Source organism: Scyliorhinus torazame, chromosome 7 (genome assembly GCF_047496885.1).
Source record: "Scyliorhinus torazame isolate Kashiwa2021f chromosome 7, sScyTor2.1, whole genome shotgun sequence".
Classification (NCBI taxonomy): Eukaryota; Metazoa; Chordata; class Chondrichthyes; order Carcharhiniformes; family Scyliorhinidae; genus Scyliorhinus; species Scyliorhinus torazame.
In genome coordinates this window covers 64,297,773-64,314,030 of record NC_092713.1, presented here as the reverse complement: position 1 = coordinate 64,314,030, position 16,258 = coordinate 64,297,773, and the positions used below count along the sequence as shown (strand labels likewise).

The 16,258-nt window shown below is 44.5% G+C and overlaps 1 protein-coding gene across 3 annotated transcripts in view; it reads right to left on the bottom strand.

The window, feature by feature from the left end:
- The window catches only part of mast2 (microtubule associated serine/threonine kinase 2), a 594,513-nt gene that overhangs the window by 547,691 nt on the left and 30,564 nt on the right, over window positions 1-16,258 (bottom strand). For all 3 annotated transcript variants that reach the window (XM_072510836.1, XM_072510837.1, XM_072510838.1), the window contains exon 2: window positions 8,109-8,259. In XM_072510836.1, coding sequence (XP_072366937.1) covers window positions 8,109-8,259 — 151 coding nt within the window. The remainder of the gene's footprint in view (window positions 1-8,108; window positions 8,260-16,258) is intronic.

Genomic DNA, 16,258 nt, shown 5'->3' with positions numbered 1-16,258 from the left:
CTTTCAGAGGGTTGGTGCAAACTTGATGGGCTGAATGGCCTCCTTCTACACGATTCAATGATTCAGTGAGAATCAAAATCTGTGGTTGTCTACTTTTCTGTGACAAGTGAGTGAAAGGCCTTTGTGTATTTCTTTACCGATGCATTTAGTTTAAACCTCACTTTCAAAACTCTGGGTAAAGTGAAGTCAACTTTCAGTGGCTTGGAGGTGAATATTTACAGTTTAGCGGTAATGTGGTTGGAGGTATTTATTGTAGTGTTCAACAGCAATTATGGAACTTTATAATTGGTGTGGGATGGTTATAGTGAATGACAGCAATTTGGGATAGAACTTCTGGTATCTATTAAAAACACATTCACAACCCAAGGGATGAATTGCAGCATAGTTTACATCGAAAAACTCATATGGAGACCAAGCAAGCACGTTAAAATCATGCAACAATCACACAGTAACAAAAATAGACAAATACATTCAGCAAGTAATCGGGAAGTGATTAAAAGAAGTGTAAAATTGAATTAAAATTACAAATCAATGCATTGTTCCTACATTACAGACACTGGTGCTCATTTCAATCATTAACCAAGCCTTTACTTAAACAGGACAGAAGTATTGACCCAGAGCCCAGCCAATGATGGCTTTGCATTTTGAAAAATATAAGATGATTCTGGTCATGTTGTGGAGACGAGATGTCTGGATGTAGTGTGGTGGTGTGGCAACACCCGAGTGTGACAGTACTGCAGGTGGAAGTTCGGCATCTGTGAGCATTAGGTGGATATCCTGGGGTCAGTCAATATTGGAAGATCAATGATCCACAGTGTGGCAGAACTGGGAAGCATATTACAGTCTAGAGTGCAAAGTATTCCGAATTATTTACAGCACAGAAACCGGTAATTTTGCCAACAGGCCCATGCCAATGTTTTTGCTCTACATGAACCTTTTCCCACCCTTCCTGTCTAACCCCATCAGCATATGCTTCAATTCCTTTCCCTCTTTTCTCGATTCCTCGTGAATGTATTTATACTATTTGAATCAATTAATCCTTTTAGTGTGTTCCACATATTTTCCCAAATAAATTGCTCCATATTTCCTATTGGATTTATGAGGGTCTATCTGATACTTATCGCCCCTGCTTTTGACCTTGCTCACAGCTGAAAACATCTCTAGGTTTCATATTTTTAAAAATTGTTTTGAGGATAAAGTGTTGCCCATTCCTAACTGTCCAAGAGAATGTGGTGCTGAGCTGTCTTCATGAACTGCTGCAGTACATCTGAGGTGGATACACCCACAGTACTGTTTGGAAGGGAGTTACAGGATTTTGACCCAGCGACAGTGAAGGTACAGCGATATGGCTCCAAGTCAGGATAGTGTGTAACTTGCTGATTCACTTGCATCTACTACCCTGGTCTCTCAAAGCGGTGGAGGTTACAAGTTTGGTAGGTGCTGTGCTGTTGAAGAAGCCTTGTTGAGTTGCTGCAATACATTGTGCAGATAGTACACTACCACTGTGCACTGATGGTGGAGGGAGTGAATGCTTTGAGATAGTTGATGAAGTTCCAATCAAGTGGAAAAGATTTTAGAGTACCCAAGTCATTTTTCCAATTAAGGGGCAATTTAGGGTGGCCAATCCACCAGGGGCTGGTTTAGCACAGGGCTAAATCGCTGGCTTCGAAAGCAGACCAAGGCAAGCCAGCAGCACGGTTCAATTCCCGTACCAGCCTCCCCGAACAGGGGCCGTAATGTGGCGACTAGGGGCTTTTCACAGTAACTTCATTGAAGCCTACTTGTGACAATAAGTGATTTTCATTTCATTTCACCTACCCTGCACATCTTTGGGTTGTGGGGGCGAAACCCACGCAAACACAGGGAGAATGTGCAAGCTCCACACTGACAGTGACCCAGAGCCAGGATCGAACCTGGGACCTCAGCGCCGTGAGGCTGCAGTGCTACCCACTGCGCCACCATGCTGCCCTCAAGTTGCTTTGTCCTGGATGGTGTTGTTTGAGCTGCACTCATCCAGGCAAGTGAAGAGAATTCTATCACCCATTCAACTTGTATCGAGTAAAAAAATTGTAGACAAGCCTTCAGAAGTCAGGAGATTTACTTAGCATAGAATTCCCAGCCTCTGACCTGATCTTATACCCACAGTATTTATGTGGCTGGTCCAATTAGATTCTGGTCAATGCTGACCCTCGGGATGTTGAAGGTTGGGGATTCAGCAATGGGAATGGTGTTGAATGTCATAGGGAAATGGTTAGATGCTTTCTTGATGATGGTCATTGCTTGACACTTGCGTGGTGTGAATATTACCTGCCATTTAGCTCAAGCTTGCATGTTGTCCATGTATTGCTGCATGCAGGCATGGACTTCTAATGAGGAGTTGAAAATTGTATTTGGCATCCCTGCTTCTATCTGGCCCTATGATGGAAGGAAGAACATTGAAATATCTGATTGTAGTTATGCTTAGGATTGAGAACTTCTGCAGAGAAGTCCAGCTTCACTGAGATGATAAGTTTCCAACAATCATAACTACCTTCCTTTGTGCTCGGTGTGACTCCGACCAGTTGAGTGTTTTCCCTCTGATTCCATTGACTTCAATTTTACCAGGCCTCCTTGATACCACACTTGGTCAAATATTGCCTTGATGTCAAAGGCAGACACTCTTTCCTCGCCTCTGGCATTCATGTCTTTTGTCCATGAGTTTGGACCAAGTTTGAGACCTGGAGCCAAGTGGCCCTGACAGACACCTAACTGAGTATAGTTGTTTCTGAGCAAGTTGCGTTTGATAGCACTGTTGGTAACACCTTCCCTCACTTTTCTGATGCTTGAAAGTGATTGATGGGGCATTAATTGGCTGGATTGGGTTTGTTCTGTTTTGTGTTGACAGGCTAAACCCAGATAGTTCTGCATATTGTAGATGCCAGTATTGTAAGCTGCACTGAAACTGCTTGGATTGGGATGAGAGCCATTCTGGAGAAAAGTTTAAAGAAGTACTAATAGGGATACTTTAAGGACTCATAGCCTTGCTGGATCCAGAAGCTGAAGCTGTTCCTTGATATCATGGGGAGTGAATCAAATTGAAGACTGACATCTGTAATTCTGGTGACCTCTGGAGGAGGCTAAAATGGATCATCCACTTGACACCTCTGACTGAAGATGGTTGCAAATGCTGAAGCCTTGTCTTTTGTACTGATATGCTGGGCTCCCCCATCATTGAGGATGGGGAGGTTTGTGGAGATGCCTTCTTCAGGTTAGTTGTTCAGTTGCCCACCACTATTTATAACTGGATATGGCAGGGCAGTAGAGCTTTGCTCTGATCCGTTGGCTGTGGCATCGCTTTTCTTTATCTATCTCCGGCTGCTTCTGCTATTCAGCATCTAGGTAGTCCTGGATTGTAGCCTAACCAGATTGGCACTGTATTGCCAACCTGTTTGCCACCTATCGCCCTCCCTCACTTGGTGAATCATTATTTCTCTACATTAAACACCACTGGGAAGAAATATCGAAGATAGCAAGGGCACAGAATGCACTTCAGTGTCCAGTGGGAGGCCTCAATGCCCATCACCAAGAGTGGCTTGGTAGCCCTAGTACTGACTGAGCTGGGCAAGTCCTGAAGGACATTTCTGTCACACTTGGCCTGCGACAGGTGGTGAGCGAACAAGAAGAAAGAAACCGGCTTCACCTTGTTCTCACAAAGCGAGGAACTGCAGATGCATCTGTTCAAGACAGTATTGTTGGAATGACCACCAAGCAATGCTTTCAAGCCCCATTTCACACAGAGAATACCTTCCATTATGTTGTGCTGCATAGCCATCATGCTGAATGGGGTAGATTCAGAACTAATCTAGCAGATCAAAACTGTTTAAAAAAAATGTTTATGCGATGTGGGCTTTGCTGACGAGGCTGGCATTTATTGCCTATCCCTTGCTGCCCTTGAGAAGATGATGGTGAGCTGCTGCCTTGAACCACTACAGCCTCTGGGGTGTAGGTACACCCACAGTGCTGTTAGGAAGGAGTTCCTGGATTCTGACCCAGCAACAGTGAAGGATCAACGATATATTTCCAAGTCAGGATGGTGAGGAGAACCTCCAGGTAGTGGTGTTCCCAGCAGTGTACCTTGCAGATGGTACACACTGCTGCCACTGTGTGTTGGTGGTGTGGGGAGTGGATGTTTAAGGCAGTAGATTATTTACCAATTGTGATGAAATCATTGTTGTGTTGTCATTCACTGATTCACCACGAAGAGTCTCATTAGTATATAAGTGAATGTTAGAGTCAAGGGACCTCAGACTGACTAGGGCGCTGGGGAGGGAGGTTGCTTGTGCATGTTAATACTCTTATTCAGCTGTTGTTATGTACATATTTTATCCACAGTTAATGTCAATAAATCATTTATTGCTTTATTTACAAGTGTTCTTGTAATATAAATCAGGCCATTTGACAAGAACATTACACCAATCAAGCGGGCGGCTTTGCCATTTTTGGTGTCGAGCCCCTTGAGCGTGTTGGATCTGTACTCCTCCAGGCAAGTGGAGAGTATTTGATCACATTCCTGATTCGGAGATAATGGACAGGCTTTGGGGAGTCGGGAGGTCAATTACTCGCCACAAGGCTTCTAGCCTCTCTCTCAACACTTGACTGGCCAGATTATTATTTGATAATGTACCATCCCCCCATGTCACGACTGGAGTAGCACCGGCAGAACCCTTAATGGGCTGGAGACGATTGGTGGGAAAGTACGCCGCAGTCAGGAGCAGCAGAGACGTGGCGCAGACAGGCGGATGCAGACCTGGCGGTTCGAACCAGGTGGCGCTAACTATATTCAAAACTTTGGTGATGGCGCCAAGTGGGTCCCAGGAACAATAGTTTAACAGGGAAAGTTTCATACCAGGTTCGAGTTCAGCACCGAGTGATGAAGAAGCACGAAGACCACCTCTGACGCAGGAGAGCAGTTCAATGTGAGCCTCCTCTGAAGTTACCAGTTTCAAGTCAGACGGCCACAGCAAAAGTAAATTCAAGGGTGTTCCCTGTTCTAAACACAATAAATGCTTTGACCACATTTTTCATTGCAATTGAGTTAGTCTTCGAGACTGCACACTACTTGGCAATATGCTATTTCTGAAGATACTACTTCTATTGTTCAGACCAAATTCTGTTCCAAACTTTTTTGTCAACACTTTCTTGGTACAGCTGTATGTTGGAACGCCAATCTGCTGTGCTCTAGGGGGACAGAACATGGCTTTAGAACCACGAAGTGCAAACATGAGTATAAAATCTCTCAGATGTCCTCAAGTAGAAGCACTTCCACACAGAAAAGGGAAGGAAAAAAGATTTAAAACTCAGAGCAATTACCCAGGCAGTTGACATTGCTACTTATAAAGCTAGACAAAAGTATTTATGATGTTGGCCTAGATCACCTGACCATTTAGACACTTGGGACCAAACAATTGTCAGTTTATTGCTTATGTAGTGGCAGAATGTGCACCATATACAAGGTGCGATGCCGCAAATCACCAAGGTTCCTTTAATAGCACCTTCCGAACCCACAACCTCTATCGCCTAGAAGGACAAGGGCAGCAGATACATGAGAACACCACCACCAAGTTCCCCTCCAAGCTACACACCATGCTTCATTATCACCGAGTTAAAAACTTGAAACTCACTTCTTTGGGGAAAATTAACCGTCACCAGAAGGGGGGGGGGAATTGTTTAGTTTAGAGTAGGATGTTAGAAAAGGTAGGACCTGTGAGGGAGGAAGACGGCTTTTGAACTATGTTTATATTTGTATGTACACTGTTTCTTCTGTTATTGTTAGAAATACCTCAGTAAAATGTTCATTAAAAAAAACTTGGAACTCTCCAACAGCAGTGTGGGTGTACCTGCACCACATGGACTACAACGGTTCATGGCGGTGGCTCATCATCACGTTCTCAAGACAATTAGAGATGGGCAATAAATGCTGGCCTCGCCAGCGACACCCATATCCGGAGAAAAAAAAGTTAGGGTTCACTGGAAGGAATCTGGCTGTGTAGATGTTAAGGATGTACAACTATTTTGTTTTCAATGTCTAACCCAAATAAATTATTCTGGCTTGATGAATCACATTAGAATTAAAGAATTACAGCACCATGCAGCACAGAGGTCATTTGATCCATCGCGTCCATGGACCGTTTGGACAGGCACATGGACAGCAGTAAATTGAAGGGACGTAGGTTAGGTTGATCTTAGATTAGAATAAATGGTTGGCCCAACATCGTGGGCTGAAGGGCCTGTACTGTTCTATGTTCTATGTCATTCTGTGGGTGAAGCTGGGCTGTGGGAGCTGTTTTTAAGTTTCTCTTTCATTTTGACTGCTGTGGGCTACAGACAGAGAAAAGAAGTGTTTTGGCCGGTCTCTCTCTATTTTCATTTTAAAAAACTGTTTCAGAAGTAAACAGGCTTTGTTAACTTAAGAGATATTCAGGAAAAGCCAGTCTCATTCAAGTGAGAATGCAGAGTTCTGGGCCACGTCCTTTAAAAAGGAGTTTTTGGTTTATGAGATTTTATTTTTGAATTGGAACAGTTAAGGGGGAATTCATTAAGTGTTGCACATAGATTACTGTAGCCATGTGGTGTCTTTATGTTTGTAATTGATAAAAATTCTTGCTGTTTGTTTATACATATATATATATGTTAACTAAGTTCTTAGAATAAAGCTTGTTTTGATTAAAGTGTTTAGAAAGACTGATGAATCACACCTGAAGGGAAGGCTCTTGTGCTCATCCTAGCCAAATTCAACAGAAAGGTTGTAGGTCAGATGGACTTCATGATATGCTTTGGAATTTCTAAGCCCTGGCCCATAACACACCTCATTCCTGAAATCATTCTGATAAATGTCTTCTGTACCCTTTACAAAGCCTTCACACATCCTTCCTAAACTAATGTGCCCAGAACTTAGATAATGTTTTAAATAAGCCAGAAGGTTGTGCTGAGCCTTTGTAGTGTATGTCTTTATTTAAAAAGCCCAGGACTTCATTTGCTTGTTTTCATAACTTGTCCTTCTTAATACACCCATGGACTGACCTGATTAATACTACACTCCGGTATGATTCACCCGATGTCAGTGTCTATGTATTTAGATTGTGTACCTCGTGTTGCCCTATTATGTATTTACTTTTTATTTTATTTTCATGTCTAAATGATCTGTTTGAGCTGCTCACAGAAAAATATTTTTCACTGTACCTTGGTACACATGACAATAAACAAATCCAATCCAAATGATCAAAATGAAAGAAACAACAAAACAACTAATATCAAAACTTGCACCCATCCCAAAACATAAGACACATTTTTAATACATGCATCTGTACCTTCCAAAACCCCACCACTCCCTTGGGCTTTTGCGTACTTACTTTTATTTCTCCTTTACACAAGAGAATGTTGAGCACACTACCATATTAAGTTACAAAAAGCTCCTGTCCCCCGAAATTTGATATAATTGTCTTTAAATCAGGGCCACTTTTGAGAAATGTTTGTCATCTTTAGATAGATAAATATACCAGCCTAGAAAACGAATACATAAGCATCCCAAAAGGTCATATAACATTAATTTTGCCATAGTGATTTCCAATATAAATGCATTATTAACAGCCAAGATCACACACTTTCCCATAGATAATCAGGATTTAAGAATCACTTGGCCAGTTTTGTTACTCCGAAAAACTTGCCAAAAGGAGAATGAAAACAGGTTCACAACAACAAAATATAACGGAATGCTCAATATCTGAAATAACATCAGAAAATGTTCGATTCCCCCTGGGTTATTGTCTGTGCGGAGTCTGCACGTTCTCCCCGTGTCTGCGTGGGTTTCCTCCGGGTGCTCTGGTTTCCTCCCACAGACCAAAAACGTGCAGATTAGGTGGACTGGCTATTAGTGTCCAAAAAGGTTGAGATGGAGTTATTGGATTAGGGGGATAGGGTAGAAGTGAGGGCTTAAGTGGGTCGGTGCAGACTTGATGGGCCGAATGGCCTCCTTCGGCACTGTACGTTCTATGTTCTACTCATGGTTACTTCCTTATCAAAAACCCTAAAGTCTTCCACTGGCAACAAATAAAAATAAGTCAACCCTTTACCTCCCAATGCACCACCAAAACTCCCTCTTCGAAGTTTGCCATCCTCTTCACTAAATTGATGTTGGAGTTTAGAAATTTTTCCAGATGAACAGGTCAGGTCGGGATTACTGAGTTTCCTGAAGAACAATGAAGAAGATCCAGAAAGCTCCGCCTGTTTAAAAAAAAAAAATATTCCATCTTCAAGTCAATCATTAAAATATTGAGCTATCCAACATCTGTTTATCCACAATATATTTAATCGTACCTGGAAAACTGCCTTGTATGTAAAAAAAAAATTAAACTGTACTCCCTGCTCAAACCTGCATCTTATGGAGAAAAGTAGGATCAATCGTTTGAAAAACTCCTTACCATGAAACTGATGCTCACCATTTGAACCCAACACTTTCCACAAATTAATTACAATCATAAGGAAAAGTCTCCATGTCCCATAGCAACAAAAGATCTTCGTCCACGAAGATGAATTTCAGATATAGGCTACCAGAACAGAAATAGGTGCAGGGCTTTTACCAGCCACATCCACACTAAGATCAGAGGAAAGTTGCAATTTTTTCATTATCTTAGATCCTGTATTTGGTACAGAGTAGGAATGTACCAAAGGCACAATCCACTAAATTTCTATCGTATGGCATTGCTCATGACACCTCAGAAGAAATACAGTATAAATGTGGGGCTGTCATTAATTGAGAGTCTTGCGTTATGTATTTTCTCAGGTAAAATGAACTGGTCACTTCTTGAAGAGGGCTGCTATCTTGCATTTAAAGGTTTGTGTACCAATAAATAGCTACACAAAAGCTTAAGGGGAGAACCATGGTCCCCAATTATGATTTTTAAAAAAAATATTTTTATTAAAGTTTTGCAAAATTTTTCATAATAAATAGTAATAATTCTAACACAACAAAATAGAGTGAACATTAACATAATGCAGAAAGAGAATATACAATAGCAATTAACTGGACATTCCCCCACATGCCTCAGTCTTCCCACACCCTCCCAACGGAACACTCACCCACCCCCGCTATGGATTGCTGCTGCTGACATTTTAATTTTCCCCCGAGAAAGTCGACGAACGGTATTATGCACCCACTCAACAGCAGCAACTCTGTACACTTAACAAAATTATTGATACACATAGGCATCTGTTTGTGGTGTTGCCCCTTGCTTCTCCCTGACGGATTTCGCTGCCGTTGTTGTCACGTGCTCACTTCCGCTTCAGTGGCCCTCCCGTCTTCCCCATTTTCTCTGTTCCTGTGGATGCCAAGTTTGTTAACGTTTCCCTGCCTCCCCCTCCCGCTCTACCCCCCTGGCTCTCCTCTATTGTTTCCTGTCTCTTCCCTCTACCCCCCTCCCCGGCTTCTGCCCCCCCCCCCTACCCCCCTGGCTCTCCTCTATTGTTTCCTGTCTCTTCCCTCTACCCCCCTCCCCGGCTTCTGCCCCCCCCCCCCCCAGTGGTTCACCTTTCCTTCCTCTTAGATTTAGCTGCCCCCCCCCCTCTCTCTCCCCCAGTCTATCTCTCTCTCTCATGCTTTGGCTACTTTCCCCTGTTTCTTCGCTACCTGGCTATTCTTCTGCTTGTTTGTTGGCCACAAACAGGTCCCGGAACAATCGGGTGAATGGCTCCCACGTTCTGTGCAAGCAGTTGCCTGACCCTCGGATGGAGAATTTGATTTTCTCCATTTGGAGAGATTCCGAGACGTCGGACAGCCAGTCTGCAGCTTTGGGTGGTGCTGCAGTCCGCCAGCCGAACAGGATTCTACGGCGGGCGATCCCCCATTATGATTTTAGCTGGATATTCATGTCTTTCTCATGTGTGTTTCTTCATTCTCCTTGATGATAAACTGAGAAACACTGATTTGATGAAAATTATTTCACAGGTTTTCCTCAGTACCGAGTTTTACAGAGCAACAGTTACAGTCTGATTTACATACATCAATCAGCAAAACTTTTTTAAAATTAATTCATTTACAGGATGTGTGTGTCGCTGGTTAGGCCAGCGTTTACTGCCCATTCCTAGTTGCCCTACAGAAGGAGGTGGTGATTTGCCTTCTTGAACATCTGCAGTCCTCGAGGTGTACCACAGTGATGATTTCCAAGTCAGGATGGTGAGTGACTTGGAGGGAAACCTCCAGGTGTTGGGGCTCCCAGATATTTGCTGCCCTTGTCCTTCTAGATATAGTGGCCATGGGTTTGGAAGGTGCAGTCTAAGGAACCTTGGCGAGTTCCTGCAGTGCGGTGATAAGGGGGAAATAATAGCATACAGGGCACTTAGAGGCAGGAAGGAGAGGGCAGCTAGGCAACTGCTGATCGACTCCATATTAGATGTGGATCGGCAGTACTCCACGGTTCCAACCATGGTGCTGCTGGAGGAGAGGAAAAAAAACTACAAATGGAATTTGATCTGCTCTCCACCAGGATAGCAGTGCACCAACTCCGCCTGACACAGGGAACCTTTCATGAGCATGGAGACAAGGCCTGCCTCCTACTGCCTCATAAGCTGAGAAAGCAGGTGGCCACGAGGGAGATAGTGCAGGTGAGGGACAGGAACAATAAGCTAGTCACAGCGCCAGATAAGATCAACAAAGCCTTTGCCCTTCTACCGGGAACTGTACACCTCCGAGCCCCCAGAGAGGGACTAGCGGATGAAATGGTTTGTCAATGGGCTGGACCTACCAGTCTGCGGCAGCACTGGCACCATACCTGCGGGAGATGTTCAATGACCTTGTAGAGAGGGACCCTGCCGCCCATGCTGGCATGGGCCTCAATATCGCTGATCCTTCTCAAGGACAAAGAACCAATGGAGTGCGGATCATACAGACCTATCTCACTCCTGAACACTGATGTCAAAGTCCTGGCAAAGGCCCTGGCGAGGCGACTAAAGAGTTGCGTGCCAGAGAACGTTGCTAAAGATCAGACCAGGTTTATCAAGGGCAGACAGCTAACGACGAACATCAGACACCAACTGAATATGATTATGATCCCTCCCGGGGAGAAGACACCAGAAGCGATCACCCCTCCTTAACTCAGAGAACGCCTTCAACAGAGTCGAATGGAGGTACTGGAGCGGTTTGGTTTGGGCCGGGGTTCACATCATGGGAGTAATTCTTATACAGCACTCCCATGGAGAGTGTACAGACAAACACCACCAGCTCTGAATATTTCCCGCTGCACAGAGGCAGAAAGGCCCTTTATCCCGCTATTTCCCCTAGCAATCAAGCCACTGGCTATCGCTCTCAAGATCAGCCAAGGGGTGGAAAGGCACCAGAGGGGAGACAGGGAGCACAGTCTCACTCAATGCGGATAATCTGCATGCGTGTACGATGTGGAAGCGGGAGGACCCCTCGGATCCGTAAGAGCATCCTACAAAGACTTGGACTCAGCTCAGGCACCATTTCATTTTTTGTAATTAATTCAGAGTACCCAATTCTTTTTTTCCCAATTAAGAGGCAATTTAGCTTGGCCAATGCACCTACCCTGCACATCTTTTTGGGTGTGGAGGTGAGGCCCACGCATGCGGGGAGAATGTTCAAACACCACACGGACAGTGACCCAGGGCCAGGAGACAACGAGGGTCCTCGGTGCCATAAGGCAGCAGTGCTAACCACTGCACCACCGTGCAGCCCCACTCAGGCACCATTTCAACCTGGGTGCAATGTCCACTATGGCTCCCTTCTGCAAAAAAACATAAAGTCACCCCCCATAACAATAGAAGCTTCCTTTAACAAGTGGAGACAGGACAAAGGGGTACTGACAGTAGGTGACCTTTACGTGGATGGCAGAGCAGCAAACCTGGGGGAACTAACATGCAGCTAAGAAACATCCTCCGCAAGGAGACCGCAACGTTCCCCCAGCTACCCGGACACACCCAACGGGACAGATTTCTAACATCGGACGAACTAGGGTACGGCAACTGCCTTGACACGTACGGACGACCGCTAGAAGAGGCAAGGGCCCCACTTGACAAGACACAGGGAAAGTGGGAGGAGGAGTTGGGCATGGAGATTGGGGGACGGGGGTGGACTCCAGATCGAAGTACTGTACAGGGCGAACTTCACCTCCTCATGTGCAGGGCTGAGCCTACCACAGCTAAAGGCGCAGGGCGCACTTGGCCAGAACCCACATAAGCAGGTTCTTCCCAGAGGTGGAACACAAATGTAAATGCTGCCGGGGGGGACCGGCCAAACATATCACTGTTCTGGTTCTGTCCCAGAGTTGATGGGTGCGGGGCCGCCTTTTATGAGACCACGTCCAAGGTTGTGGGGATGAGGGTGGAGCCATGCCCACAAGTGGTGATCTTCGGGGTATCGGAACAGCCAGAGAGCTCTTTACGGGGAGAGGGGCAAGCACCCTAACCTTCACCTTCACGATCGCCCGCCAGACACTCCTGCTCGGCTGGAGATCAGCAGCGCCACCAAAGGCCGCAGACTAACTGTTTGACTTAACAGAATTCCTCAAATTAGAGAAGATAAAATAAATTCACCAAAAGAGGATCAGAAGAAGGCTTCCGCAATACATAGAAGCAATTTACCAGTCTATTCGTGACCAGCGACCAATAAAGGATTGGGGGGGGGGGGAGAGAGAAAGAGAGCGAGAGAGGAGGGGCGGCATCACCCAGAGAGCAAGGGAAGGAGGTGCAGAAAAACAAAAGGTACTGAGGGAAAGAAAACCCATGGAGGCAGCCACGACAAAAAACAACAAGGTAGGCCTTAGTGGCCGCAAACACACCCGGTATGTTTTAGTACCATGGGGCAACATCTAGGTTAATAGCACGGTTGTAATAACAGATTAATATTAATATGCCACGTCTGAAGATACGTTTACTATGTGTTCATACCTGATTATTTTCCTCGTCTTTGCGTCCCTTTCCTTGTTGTCATAATACATATGAAAACCAATACAAATATTTTTAAAGAAAAATTACCACCACTCCAGCCACCAAGGTAATGACTTTCTTAAGTGCAAATCTTTAATCTAAAGGGCGAAGTTAAATCAAAACAATATTTCCCAAAATAAATATGATTGTGACTCAACATGGGATCAGAGGTTAGTTCTCTAGGGTAGGGTGGAGAGCAAAGTGGAGCAATAATCTTGCAGGGTCAAAGAACGAATTACTGTGCCGATATCAGGAAGAAGTCTGATCAACCAAACAGCTTTGCAATTAAAATTGATTACTGCATTTATATCAAATCTTGAATCATAGTCATCTTAGAAATATAATTTCCAACCAAACATACAGACATATAGGAATCCATTCACACCAAATTCAACATAGATTCAGTAAACCAAGCATGAAGTAATTAGCCACCTCATAATAAAAATTGATGACTTGATTTGAATTGCGACAAAACACCTATTTGTCACAATCTCATGCAAGAGCATTCTGCCATTAGAACTGTGATCTACTGAATGCACAAAACTGGTTCAGCTTGTTAGAGTTTATAAAGTTAGGTTACGAATAGCACGTCATGAATTCACTGAAAGAAGGAAATAGCTTGGCATCTGAATGGGTCACCTGTATTTCATCATATTGTCATGAGACTATGCCCCTTTATTTCTGAAATCATAATTTTCAAACTTTCAATTGACTGGAAATTTTGCTATTTGCAAGGCCACCTTCCAAGGAGAAGGAGGAAAAGCAAACAAGACACCCTCAGGGGTGAGTGAAGAGAGGGACATTTCCTATAATTCAAGATCCACTGAAACTCATCACTGTCTAAGGAAAAGTCAATAAAATGCAAAGTTGCTGGAGATTGAAACAATGGCTGCTGCAGACAAACTCACCGAAAACCCCTTGGTAATATGCAATGAGTTAAGTATAATAGACCAGGTTGGATACAGAGAGATTGCAAGAAGCACGGTATTGGGGAATGACCCCGGCCAGGTGGTAGAAGTTTCAGTAGGGGAGCATTTCAGGAACAGTGACCACAATTCAGTAAGTTTTAAAGTGCTGGTGGACAAGGATAAGAGTGGTCCTAGGGTGAAAGTGCTAAATTGGGGGACGGTTAATTATAACAATATTAGGCAGGAACTGAAGAACCTAGATTGGGGGCGGATGTTTGAGGGTAAATCAACATCTGACATGTGGGAGGCTTTCAAATGTCAGTTGAAAGGAATTCAGGGCCGGCATGTTCCTGTGCGGAAGAAAGATAAATACGGCAAATTTCGGGAACTTTGGGTAACGAGAGATATTGTAGGCCTCATCAAAAAGAAAAAGGAGGCATTTGTCAGGGCTAGATGGCTGGGAACAGACGAAGCCTGTGTGGAATATAAGGAAAGCAGGAAGGAATTTAGGCAAGGAGTCAGTAGGGCTAAATGGGGTCACGAAAAGTCATTGGCAAATAGGATTAAGGAAAATCCCAAGGCTTTTTACACGTAAATAAAAAGTAAGAGGGTAGCCAGGGAAAGGGTTGGCCCACTGAAGGATAGGCAAGGGAATCTATGTGTGGAGCCAGAGGAAATGGACGAGGTACTAAATGAATACTTTGCATCAGTATTCACCAAAGAGAAGGAATTGGTGGATGTTGAGTCTGGAGAAGGGTAGATAGCCTGGGTCACATTGAGATCCAAAAAGACGAGGTGTTGGGCGTCTTGAAAAATATTACGGTAGATAAGTCCCCAGGGCCTGATGGGATCTACCCCAGAATACTGAAGGAGGCTAGAGCGGAAATTGCTGAGGCCTTGACAGAAACCTTTGGATCCACACTGTCTTCAGGTGATGTCCCGGAGGACTGGAGAATAGCCAATGTTGTTCCTTTGTTTAAGAAGGGTAGCAAGGATAATCCGGGGAACTACAGGCCGGTGAGCTTTACATCAGTGGTAGGGAAATTACTGAAGAGAATTCTTCGAGACAGGATCGACTCCCATTTGGAAGCAAATGGACATGTTTGCGAGAGGCAGCATGGTTTTGTGAAGGAGAGGTCGTATCTCACTAACTTGATAGAGTTTTTCGAAGAGGTCACAAAGATGATTGATGCAGGTAGGGCAGTGGATGTTGTCTATATGGACTTCAGTAAGGCCTTTGACAAGGTCCCTCATGGCAGACTGGTACAAAAGGTGAAGGCACACGGGATCATGGGTCAGCTGGCAAGATGAATACAGAACTGGCTAGGTCATAGAAGGCAGAGAGTAGCAATGGAAGGGTGCTTTTCTGATTGGAGGGCAGTGACTAGTGGTGTTCCGCAGGGATCAATGCTGGGACCTTTGCTGTTCGTAGTATATATAAATGATTTGGAGGAAAATGTAACTGGGCTGATTAGTAAGTTTGCAGACGACACAAAGGTTGGTGGAATTGCGGATAGCGATGAGATGGTGGAAGCAGGGACGATAGTAACATTTAAGGGGCATCTTGACAAATACATGAATAGGATGGGAATAGAGGGAAACGAACCCAGGAAGGGTAGAAGATTTTAGTTTAGACGGGCAGCATGATCGGCATGGGCTTGGAGGGCCGAAGGGCCTGTTCCTATGCTGTACTTTTCTTTGTTCTTTGTAGGACTGTCAGAGGATACAGCAGGATTTAGAACGTTTGGAGACTTGGGCGGAGAGATGGCAGATGAAGTTTAATCCGGACAAATGTGTGGTAATGCATTTTGGAAGGTCTAATACAGGTAGGGAATATACAGTGAATGGTAGAACCCTCAAGAGTATTGACAGTCAGAGAGATCTAGGTGTACAGGTCCATAGGTCACTGAAAGGGGCAACACAGGTGGAGAAGGTAGTCAAGAAGGCATACGGCATGCTTGCCTTCATTGGCCGGGGCATTGAGTATAAGAATTGGCAAGTCATGTTGCAGCTGTGTAGAACCTTAGTTAGGCCACACTTGGAGTATAGTGTTCAATTCTGGTCGCCACACTACCAGAAGGATGTGGAGGCTTTAGAGAGGGTGCAGAAGAGATTTACCAGAATATTGCCTGGTATCGAGGGAATTAGCTATGAGGAGCGGTTGAATAAATTTGGTTTGTTCTCACTGGAATGACAGAGGTTGAGGGGCGACCTGTTAGAAGTCTACAAATCACGAGGGGCATAGACAGAGTGGATAGTCAGAGGCTTTTTCCCAGGGTGGAGGAGTCAATTACTAGGGGGCATAGGTTTAAGGTGAGAGGGGCAAGGTTTAGAGTAGATGTACGAGGCAAGTTTTTTTTTGTTTTTTTTTTTTT